The sequence below is a fragment of the Colius striatus genome, chromosome 8 (assembly GCF_028858725.1).
Source record: "Colius striatus isolate bColStr4 chromosome 8, bColStr4.1.hap1, whole genome shotgun sequence".
Lineage (NCBI taxonomy): Eukaryota > Metazoa > Chordata > Aves > Coliiformes > Coliidae > Colius > Colius striatus.
In genome coordinates, this window is record NC_084766.1 from 16,883,732 (window position 1) to 16,896,173 (window position 12,442).

At 38.2% G+C, this 12,442-nt stretch overlaps 1 protein-coding gene across 1 annotated transcript in view; it reads left to right on the plus strand.

Annotated features, from left to right (window-relative positions):
• Positions 1-12,442, plus strand: part of PCDH15 (protocadherin related 15) — a 495,784-nt gene that overhangs the window by 122,451 nt on the left and 360,891 nt on the right. The window contains exon 2 of the mRNA XM_062000927.1: positions 6,754-6,872. Within this exon, the coding sequence (XP_061856911.1) occupies positions 6,782-6,872 (91 nt within the window). The 5' untranslated portion in view covers positions 6,754-6,781. The remainder of the gene's footprint in view (positions 1-6,753; positions 6,873-12,442) is intronic.

Here is a 12,442-nt window from a genome sequence, read left to right on the forward strand (position 1 = left end):
TTTAGAATGGTCTGTTATTCTTTCAACTGTGGCAGTTTCACAGAAACTATTGGTTTTGACAAATACATTAAATAGAAAATATTTCTTTACATGGCTATGGAATGAATGTGTACTTAGCGATTTCTTTGAAGTATATACTTTCTACTTTTACAATGAGTTTGAAGCCCTGATGGAGTGTTTGCCTCCACATTGTTTCCAGATTTGCTGCTATGGTAAGAAAACACTTAAAGAAGTTGTTGCTATGTGACTATGGGCTGTGGCACTATTATATGGTCTCTGGCTGGCTGCAAACTCAGTCCAAAATTTAGATTCTTTTTATAATTGCAATTTTACCAATTACTGAAACACCATGTTCTGCTACAATTTAAGCTCTCATTTTGGGATAGGAGTTTATCAGAGACCAATGTGAACAATGTGTGCAAGAGTCTGGATATTTATACGTTTATTTTTCATTTTCTATTATTATCTCCCAACCATGTCAGTGACCCTTCCATTTGTTTTTGCCCCTGCCTATCTTTCTCTGAAAGGTTAACTTTTATAAAAAATCAATTCCATTCAACTTGGGGCATTAGTCTGCATTAGCGTGCACCCAATTGCACAAAACATAGCTTCAGGTTTTATTTTCCATACTGAGAACAATTCCCTATGAGTATTTAAAAATATTATTTTTATCCCAACAGTGCATGGCTGTTTATTTTGACTGAGTCCCTTTCCCCACTCAGCTTCAGAGTTCAGTGTTTTAAGTACTGTAATAACACCTGATCTTAGTGAATAGCTATTTAAGAGTATTGTAATATCATTGGGCCTTAAATATACTCAAGGTGCTTGGATGATATGATAATTTATATTTGGTATGTTGGAGGACTTTGATTCCATTTTACTCCCTCTTGAAATTTGTGGAAGTTCTTCTTCTATAGATGTCTTGAAAACTAGCTGGCATTTTGGCTGGTTCAGTAGCTAAACTAGTAAAGGGAGAAGGAAAAAAAAAAACAAAAAAAAACCCCCACAAAACCAGAAGTGAGATGAGGTGACATGATTGCTCCTTAGAGTGTGATGCCACCAGTTTACTGCAGTCAAGCTGTAAACATCTTCAGTGATTAGTGGCTGCTGCCACTCCTCTGGGACAATCTGTGAATACTTTTGTTTCTCAGAGTGGCTATATAATCAAGAAGAGAATGCTCTGGAGAAAAAATTAGTGAAACTTTTTTTTTTTCTTATTTTAAATACAGCCATGCCAGGAAGTGAAATTCTCCTAAATTTTAATTATTTTTTATTTTTAAAGTTTTCTATGCTTGAATGTACAACTTTTCGTTGCCCACGTAAAATTCTGTTGTAGCAACATAGAGTGTTTTCCAAGAAAATCGCGAGTCTTGTAGACATACAGTGTATTCTTACTTTACAGATCTTCTGTCGCCAATTCCTAATTGTCCTTTGCCCTGTCAGACCATGCATTTAGAGTTCCACACTGTGTTTCTTGCAGTTTGTCTGCCTTTGGGGACTTTGTAGTAACTTGTAAATTGTTGTGAGGTATTTCTGAGTTAGCAGAATCTGTTGGAACTTAAGATTTTATTATCTAGAGCTGGCTGAGTGACAGAGCCCAGAGGATGGTGATCAATGGCGCAGAGTTGAGTTGGAGGCCTGTGGCCAGTGGAGTTCTACAGGGACTGGTTTTGGGGCCAGTCTTGTTCAACATCATCAGTGCACTGGATGAGGGGACTGAGTGTATCCTCAGCAAGTTGGCTAGTGACACCAAACTGGGAGGACTGGCTGATTCCCCAGAAGGCTGTGCTGCCATTCAGCGGGATCTCGACTGGCTTGAGAGTTGGGCAGAGAGGAACCTCATGAGGTTCAACAAGGACAAGTGCAGAGTCCTGCAACTCAGGAGGAACACTGACTTGCTGAAGAGCAGCTCTGCAGAGAGAAGTCTGGGAGTTCTGGTTGATAATAAACTAAATATGAGACAGCAATGTACACTCATGGCCAAGAAGGCCAATGACTTCCTGGGACGCATCAAGAAGAGTGTGGGCAGCAGTTTGAGGGAGGTTTTATTCCCCCTTTACTCTGCCCTGGTGAGGCCTCATCTGGAGTCCTGTGTCCAGTTTTGGGCTTCTCAGCTCAAGAGGGACAGAGAACTTCTGGAGAGAGTCCATTGCAGGGCCACCAAGATGATCAGGGGACTGGAACATCTTTCATACAAGGAAAGGCTGCAGGAACTGGGACTGTTTAGTCTGGAGAAGAGGAGATTGAGGGATGATCTTATTAACATTTATAAATATCTAAAGGGTGGGTGTCAGGAGGTTGAGACATCACTTTTTTCTGTAGTAGATAGTAACAGGACAAGGGATAAAGGGATGAAGCTGAAACACAAAAAGTTCCACTTAAACATAAGAAAAAACTATTTTACTGTGAGGGTGAGGGAGCCCTGGCATGGGCTGCCCAGAGGGGTTGTGGAGTCTCCTTCCTTGGAGGTCTTCAAGACCCGCCTGGACATGTTCCTATGTGATCTGATCTAGACGAACCTGCTTCTGCAGGGAGGTTCAGCTAGATGATCTCTAAAGGTCCCTTCCAACCCCTACCATTCTATGATTCTAAGAAGAGTCTTGCTTTCTATGCCTGATGCCTTTCCCCTTCCAATTTGTACCATAAAAAAAAAATGGGGGGGGGGGGGGAATAAAAAGAATATCTTATAGTTCCTTCAAAGAAGAAATAACAGGAGTTTCCCCAAACAAAAAATAACAAGAATTCCCCCAAAAAGGGGAAATAATAAAAATAAAATACATAATAAAATACTGCTGTATTACAGTTACACCAAAATGCTTGTTCTTGGAGCAGCAGTGTTGCTATCCTTGTGGTTTACTTGACATTTCATCAAAATAAAAAATAAATCTGCCAAGATTCTGTCTTAAAATCTTTCCAGAGTAGACTCAAGGATTTGAGCTGAGCTCAGAATAACTTTTTAAAATAGAACATTGTGATTGGAGATCTAGATATTTTTTCTAAGGTCATAAAGTGAACCATTGGAGTGTATATGTGGATTTCTTTCTAAGTCTTGTAACACGCATGTAGACGTGATCTTTCTTAGACTTACCTGACGAAACTAAGTCTCCTGAATCACGTCTCTGGTTTTGAGGTATAAAAGGTTGAAAGCACTTGACAGAAGATGCCACCTAATGTAATAACACTGTCTGCTTCAAATGGAAAAGTGAGAGCCTAGTTCTCCTAAGGATCTCTCCTTAATGGAAGTGAAAAAAATGGTCAAACACTGAGAAGTTCACATCCTCAGATGTTTCCAGGAGGTCTAACAAAATCTCACAGTAACACTGGATTCACTTGAGTCCATTCAGGAGATGAGGGGACATTCAGCCTCTATTTAAAAGTAGTCACCTAGAATATGTTATGGCGGAAGCAATTTCTGGTTTTTGAAGGACTATTTAAAAATCCAGAATGATTTTTGAATTGGCAAAGTGGAAATTTAGGTGACAGTAATTAAATGAGCATATTTTGGTAAGTAGAAGGGAGGAAAATGCCACTTCTGAAGACTGTCAAGCTGGTGGGTTCTCAAGGAAGGGATTTTTTTTTCCTGCTCAAGAAAGAACTAGCTGCTCTTTTTCTCTGTAGGTAACATACATGTCAAGTTGTTGATGACATACTTGATGAGCTTCAATCTTCTTTTTCTTCATAGCTGTGTAGCAAGTTTTTAAATAGTTTTTGTTGGGTTTTTTTACAGATAGTGAGATCTTTGCTACCAATTCCAGTCTCCTCACATTTGTAGGAATTATAAGCCTATCCAGGAAGGGTCTGAAATTCTCATTTGATCTGTCTCTGCTGTAGTTAGGGGGCAGAAACTGTTATAGAAGTGCCAGTGGAAAAGGAGGAGGTGAGGGGAGGAAGGTGGATGTTTTCACATGGTTAACAGAAACTACTGCATGACTTGAATTCATTAATTCCTGTAACCTCCAGCTCTTTTGTCAAGACTGACATTTGTCTAGCTGAAATGAAAATGAACGGTCCCATGAGATCTGCACCACTGCTTCAATTAGATACGGACTACCTCCTGATTTGATGTATAATATTTCAATTCTTCCTGAAAATGCTGCCTATTGCAACTAAGTGCCTGCAGTGGCCTGCTGCTGCTGAACAGGGAGGGAAGAGTCCTACTTGAAAGAAGATGGAGATTAGAAAAGCCTCTCTTCATCTTTAACCTCTGAATAAATAGTGGAGCAGTGTGTGTGGTGCAGGATTTAAAATGCTTTTGTTAATTCCCTTTTATTTTTTGCAACATTGTTTGGAATAGTGAATGTTGGTATTAAAATCCACTAGAAGGCAAAATGTCAACTGTGATTCATGTGTCCTTGTGTCCTGGTTTAGATCCATCTAGAAACAAAGGACCATGATAAGTACCAAGGGCCTTTGGAAGGCCCTAAGGACAGGGAGGACTCAATTACCACTTATGGTCCCGGGCAAAACAGACAAGACTACTTGGGGAAGAAATGAGAAATTAATTTAATCCCAAAAACATAACAAACAGAAAACAGCACAGAGTGGTATAATGATGAAGAGCACAACCAGCCTTTTAAGACTACCTTCTGCCCACCCCTCCCTTCTTCCCAGGTCAGAGCCCTGATCTTTACCTCATCTCCTCCTGAACATCTCAGGGGGGCAGGGAATGGGTGTTTCAGTCAGTCTGAAACTAATTCCTGCCACTTGTCGCTCCTCAAGGTGGACAGACTCTTTGCCAGTCCTTCCTGCCCCAGCACAATGTTCCTCATACAGCAGGCAGCTCTGCACAGGCTGCTGTGGTGACCCGCAGGTTCTCCAGCACGGCCTGCGCCATGGCTGCCTCCTCACACAGTCTCTCGCCTATCCGTGCACAGGCACTCAGAGCTGCTGGTGGCTCTCAGTCCTACTATTGCCCTCCATGGGTTGCAAGGGCACAGCCTGTGTTCTCATCACATGAGTCTCCTGTCCAGCGCTTCTCCTTCCTTCCTCCTTCTCTGCTTGTGGGACCCATATGGTCTTATCAATCTCGTACCACTCCTCCACCTCCTCTTCTGCTGCACATTTCACTTCTTAAATAGTGATTACAGAGGCACCACATCGGCCCAGGCCCACATCGGAACATGGAGGTAGTTCCACCTCTGAACTGGGGGATGTTTTGAGAGCTGCTTATGTGGACCAGCACTACAGCCCCCTCCTCCTGTTACCAAGCAAAAAGTGGCTCCACACAAACCTATGCCACCCTGGCAAAGAAAGAGCTCTGTTTGCTGTGTATGCAAGCCTAATAGATCTCACCCATGCAAGTTGCCCTGAAGCATGCTAAATATACACAGTGCCAACCACTGGAGACATTCGGAAAAAGCAAAACCCACACCAAATTTTCCTCCAAAACTCTTGACACATATTTGTTTCATGTATTTTTTGTTTTTTTCTGAAGAGGAACAGTTTATATCATAGCACTGTTTCCTTCATATTAACCAAAATGTTTTGCAAGATGATATGATTTGGAATAAATTCAGATCTTGGTGGAATTCTTGGCTTGTCTAGTATGTACTTAAACTATCACTTATTTCAGTTAGTGAAAATCCTGCTTCCTTGTGTCTCAGTTCTTTAGTATGACCAAAAAACATTTTTATGCCCTAATTAGACATATTTTTTTTTGTGTGTGTTGCATGAATTAGATGCAGTCCATACATTTGTGTTCTCTTTAAGCTCAGTTTGTGGAAGGAAAATGGCAGGACATCTGCAATAGTACCCTACTGACAGAGGATCAGATGGTGTTAATGCTGAGGCTGTTAAGTGGAGGGGTAATAGTCTGCTTGTTTGACTTGGAATGAAGTACAGTGGTTTTGTAACCATGATAGAAAGTTACAAGCAGAAAGTGGCAATGAAATCTTAGTCAAGTGCTTTGCCTGGGAAAATTGACAGCACTTAAACCCTTTTTATACAATAGCTTGTTTTTATACTGTTCTAAGTCTATCTGTATTTCATGCTTCTGTTGCTGGGAAGTGCATTATATTTGTCACAATGTTTTTAAATGCAAAGGAATATTTTTAAATAACTCAGTTCTGGGCTATGGAAATATGCTAATTCTCTTTATTGAAGCCATAAAACAGAGCTCCAGATGAGTTTCTAATGTTTCTCACTGTAAATATTCTCTGGAGTTCATCCAGACCTGTCTTGGCCAGTTTATTCTCCTGGATGTGGTTTGGGGTGTTTTTTATACATGTGGGATTTTTTCTTTGTTTTATCTCCTTTGCCAGGCATGAACCAATAGCCTGTCTCCTTCAAGAAGGTCATCTATGGGGTTAGCTTATGTTTTCCTGGGAGAGATTCTGCTGCACAATGTCTTCAAGCATTGAGTCCCTGGCTGACTTCTACAGTTGCACACTAGTTTTAATAAGCAAAAATTCTCTGATGCAATTGCATCTCCAAAGTGCTTTAAACCATAAGACTAAAGCAGGAAGGTTAACATAAATGCTATATTGTATTGAAATTAGATCTAATTTATGCAAGAAACTTGAATTTTCTTTAGTTGAAGGCCTGTGTGTATGTGATTATCAAGTTAATGAGTATATATGTGTCGATGCTAATGAGATTAAACTTGGTGGTTTTTTTTTTTTAACACAATGTCACACTCATATAGGCTCTACATACCCTGTGTAGTTATACATAGTTCTCTGTGAAATAGTTTGTAATCGTGCAGCTTTGTGTAGGTTGGCTGACTAATGTGTTTATCAAATCTTTCTTTTTCAGGTCTGCCTTGAGTGAAGTTTGACAAAAAATGTTACAGCGGTTTTGTCTCTGGAAATGGTTAGCTGTAGGGATTGCAGTTGCTACTATCTTAGCAGGTTGTTTGGCCCAGAATGATGAAGGTAAGGTTTTTGCCATGGGGGTGTAGTTGTGGGAGGGGTGGAATGATTTTGGAACTTCATTTTATCCTCTCCCCTCTGAATTATTATTTGAAAAAGTAGTTTGATACTTGGTACAAAAAAGAGGTTACAGTAAAGACAGATCTAGGTATGTTTCATGATCTTAAGTATCTGCCGATTATGATATTTTACTCACCTGCTGAGGTGTCAGGCAAGATAAAATCTTAAGTTATGATTCTTCAGGATTGGGCTTTAGCATGGAAATGTGTTTTCTCATATTTATTGAACAGATACTTTACCTTGCTTTATTTGTATATCAACAGTTAAAGCACTTGGAGCACGAGTTTGAGAGAGAATTGTAAATGGGCTGTATACATACCTGACCAAGAACTTGAGAAAAGATCCACAATATGGGTCTTATAGAGAAACAAAACTTTAGAAATAGTGAACTGTGGCACTAGTAGTTCATATTCATCCTTACAGCATTGTTGTTGAATTTAATTAAAAAATACCAGGATGTGTTTTGCCAATTACCTATTGTAATAAAGAATTACAGACCTGGATAACTGGTTTATTCTTTTGAACAATTTTAAAGAAGTTGAAGAGCTGAGTTTGACAGACTTGTTGTTACATATTCTTAAGAATAATGAGGAGGATGAGTAAAACCAATATGATTTCAGAATGTCTGTAATGATGTTGCTCACTATAAGTGGCACTTATGCCTTCCATGGAGGTAAGCTGTAGTGGTGCCTATTTATGACTTATTCTTGCAGATGGATTTTTCTTCTAGAAAGCATTAATTTGGCAGCTACGAAGTACAATGGTTTTTCTTTTTGAGAAATCTTCAATCCTACTTGAATTTTGCTTACTGGTTTTGCTATCAAATTGAAAGTATATTTCTCTTGCTCTATTAATTGCTTTCCAAATGTCCTTTTGTTCCCTTCCATAGTCAGGCCAAACCTACATTGTGTTTTATGTCTATAACATACAGGAAAACTAATTTCATTTCATCTATTTTTATACACTGTCATTATAGCTGTCATTCTTGACACTGAAGGGAAGTGTGTGAGCTGCTCATATTTCAGTTACTTGATCTATACTTGGATACAATTAGCTTACTTTTTAATAATTTATTATAGTGGAAGAGTGGGGCCATTATGCTTTGCAACATTGGACTTGGTGATGGTTGTCAAGTGCTTCATGAGCAGCCAAATGCTTGATTTGAGGAAGGTGAGGCTGTGTGGCAATGGGGGTTGTTCCCTGGCATGATCAGCAGCATAGAAGTGGATGCTGGAGAGCAATGGGAATGAGTTGAAGGGAGGAGAGGGAAGCAGAATGATAGGACTGCACTGGGCTGTATTTGTACTAGGGTCATGAAAAAAATTACACTTCTGGGAGGCTGGAAATACAAAGCAATACTTTTTAGTGCGAACTTGTTTGTACTCACATAGGCAACATCATAACAGTCATCCAAAGAGATATCTTCGATCAAAGTAACATTGTGAATTTCAGTTGAATACCAATTTCTAGTTATGCATAAACAATGCTGAAGTGTGCCAACCATGTAGCACAGATGCCTCAGAAAGTATAGTACAAGTCAATTTGATATTTCAAAACAGGAAACAGATGGCTCAGGTTTCAAGTTTTTTCTTTTCTGCTTCTTGTTTGACAAACTTCCATGTTCATTAATGTTCCTATCTCAGTAAGTGTGCAGATTGGGCCTTTTTGTTACAGGTAATTTAGAGGAAGGGAAAGATCCTTGTCCATAGTTGCATATAAAGCTGTCATTCATAACAACAATATGACTGAAAATGTGTAGCAACTTCCTCACTTAAGAAGGCTGTAAACACATACTTATAAACATGTTAGTGAACATGAAACAGTTACATGATTGAGTTAACGTAGTATGAGAGAGTCTGTGTAATTTCTTGACTTTGTTGTCAGGATTTACTATCAGCAAGGGAAAATTGCATCACTGATAGGTAGCAATAACAGTAGAAACTCTGCTAATCAGATTACTTGGTTTGTTTTTTGTTTTTTTAATTGCCTTGTACTTATTGGTTTCTTTGCTTCTTATATTGCATGCATGAAATAATTCTATAAAACTTTCACTCTAGAAAATGAAGGATCTGCAAATGCAGTGTGTTTTCAAGTCAGGTTTAAATCTTGCGGGCGACTTAGTAATATAGCTACTCCAAACATCTACAGTTTGGAACTAGTGTTCAGACAGTATCAGGATTTTATAGACTTTCTTTTAGTGCATTAACTTAGAGTCTTGAAACTTTTTGTTTTCTGTCTAAGTTTGTGTTTCAAATGAGTTTACAAGGATCCCTGCTGATGTGGCCATATCATGATATACCTGTTGGAGGTTTCTTATGGTTTCCTTATGGTTTCGTTTTTGTTTAAGTTCTATAGGGGCTTGCTTTTTTTTTTTTTTTCTTCCCCATCTTGGCTCATGCCGTCTTGTTTAGCACAGAACTCAAACTTGTTTTTTCCTTAAGGATAATGTTCACTTGTATAGCATGAACAGAAGAGCTTTCTTTTTCAATGAATATAAATTTGATGCATATAGTCAAGAGTATTGTTGCTTTACTGGGGGAACAGTTAAGAAATGCTGTTCCTTGAGGAACATGCAGTACCCTGGTACAAATGTGAGAATGACTTGATTTTTTTTTCTTCTCTCAAGTTCATGAGAGGGAAAATTTAGTTAAAAGTACTTCCAAGGTACGCTTTATAAATTCCATAATGTTGTAATAGATAAGAAGTTATATGGAAATTAATTTAAGCCAGGGTAGGGTACTGGTTATTCAACAAACGCCACTTGGCTAACAAGGCGATGCTTGTGAAAACATTTGCTTTGAGATATGTTTCTTGCAGCTAAATAGAAAACCGTGTTCTGTACTTACCTCATTTCAGAAAAGTACTTTGGTTTGTCTGGGACTGGTAGAGTTATTCTAATTTGCAATAACAAAATTTCTAATCTAACATATAACATATAGAAGATGTGTTATTTTAGCAATTGCAATTTTAAAGCAGTGTATTTATTTTAACAGGAGAGCAATCATGAATACAAGCCTGAATACAAACAGGAAATATCAATTAGAGGAGAAATTATAACCTTTTTCTTTGTCTCTAGAATGCAAATGATCTGTTTTCATGATTCTAGCTCTGCATATTTATTTACATGCCTCTTACTGCATTGTACTCTATTAGCTCCTACTTTATTTCTAAGGTTTTTGCTAGATCTCCTAAGCCATCAAATCTTCCTCAGCCACATCAATTAATGATGTTACAAAGTAGCCTTAAAAAGTTTATTGGGGACTGCCTTGGAAACATTTAGTCTGCTTTCTCCCCATACTTATTAAAAAACTTTCCCAGAATCTCATTTGTTCATTTGCTGCTGCATTGTTGTCTCTTAGAAATGAGACAATTTATTCATGGCCAGCTGATAGTGCCTGCATAATCTTTCAGTTCAGGTAATGTGTTTCCATGGCTGGTGTTTCTGGTCTCCAGACAAGGGAACATTTAGAGCTTACTAGTTCTGGTTTTTGCTTGCTAAAGCTAAATAAACCTATTTTTGTAGGCTGCGCTCACATAAGAGATTCTCCTTTCGCTCCACATCTTGATAGTGCTGCTATGTTCCCCCTCTGGCTAAATTCCTCTCTTTTGAACATGCTTCCTGAGATTTGTGTTTTGTGTCCAGTTCTTTATGACACTGTGTGTGCTTTGCTGACTCTATTGGAGTTATTTCATGTGGGAACGTGTGTTTTGTGCAATAGTGACTAATGATTGTGCTGTAGTGTAACACAGTTCTGTCTTTTTCTATCTGCTAAGCACAGATCTTTGAAGATTATTTTTTTTTCATAGCAATGCTTTTTTCAGTGGTATTTAATTAACATGCAAAGCAATGTCAACTTTGTGCTCATGTTTGGCTTCCATTTGTGCCACTAATAAGTTTTGATCCTGCATTTCTTATTCCAGGTTTTCAGTGAGCTCAAATTTCAGTCATATGTTACTACTTATTCATAGATAGCTCTATTAAATTTCAGGATGAAGGACTCATCTGAAATAAGTCTTCTTGTAACCTCATCCTAACTATTTGTCTTCAGATGGTACTTATAATTTCATACTACTCTAGCCTTTCCAGTTTCATAATCTATTACATTAAAAATCTAATCTGTAACATCTATTGATGAAATACAAATACTTCACATTGACTGCAATTCCTTTGTATTAAAAAATGCAGTGCTCTGCCCCCCTTTATTAAGGAACCCAATTCTTTTGTTAAAGAGCTAGCACATTAGTCTCAATGTACTGTTGATACTCTTGATGAACCCTTTCCATCTTTTCTTCAAATGATTTCTTAGTATTATTCTTTTGCTCAATCATATGGTGTGCCAGAAGACTGTAAGACTGTGGGTGGATGGGTAATTGTAGGCACAAATGTGGTTTAGACCAGCCAGCTTGTATAAAGATGGTAGAAACAAGTTAATGCAGCTGGCAAGCTACTTCAAATTATCAGAAACAGGTGCTGCAAGTTAATCAATTGGGCCCTGGGTGATCACATGGGCAGAAGCAGCATATAAGGAGGTAACTAGCAAAGGAAGGGTGGCTTTGAGTCAATTCTGTTGATTGTACTACGTTGCCTGTGTACATCTCTGCACGTGCATTACCTACATTCTCTACATCCTTGAATGAATATTGCTTGCACCACTACAACAGGTAATGTGAATTTTTGTGGTTTGTTTTGTTGTGAGGTTTTTTTATAAAGAAACCTGGTGTCATGATTTCTACTCCCCCTAGTCTGCTCTTTTCCAAGGAGCAGAAAGACTGCAAAGATTTTTTTTTTTTTTTTTTGTCAGTAATATTTTAGCTAAAGTAAAAAAGTCAGTTATAGCCTTGCAATATGTGAAATTGGGTCAGTTAGAATCTTCTAATTTTTTTCATTGCTACTCCATTAAATTCAGAGGCAAGCTCTCAAGCTAAAGGAAGCAGTGAGGAGAAAGGTGGAAACTCAGGACACAAGTTTTGGTTTTTTTGTTTTCTTCCAATTTATGTGACTAGTCAAAACACTTGAGCAGCAATCTTTTGGTCAGTAGGGATGGCTGCTGAATATAAAATTTATTTGCATGTACTTTGCCACACTAAAGTGATCTGACAAAAATGATCATTTGACAAATGACAGGTATAATAGTCTTCAGCATTTAGACTTAGTGTATAGTTGTGAACTTGAAGGTACCAGTAATTTATTCTTTACTCTTCAAAGATGAAAGAAACACAAAAAAAACCCCAAAAGTCTGATCACTATTTAGAAAGAACATAAAACCAAAACCAAACCTGAAGATCCACCAACAAAAGTTGCAGTGATTCCATTACTAGGATATGCAGGAGCGTTCAATGGGATTGTGAATTATGGTGATCTGTTTTAATATAACAGCATCTTTAAAGGATCTTTTGCAGACAATCATTTGTTGGGGATGCTTTTCACCTGAAGTTGATTTATGTAGCCTTTATTTATACACAAATGAATAAAATATTTGAGAAGGCTCTTATGTTTCATCTGAGGACTTTCA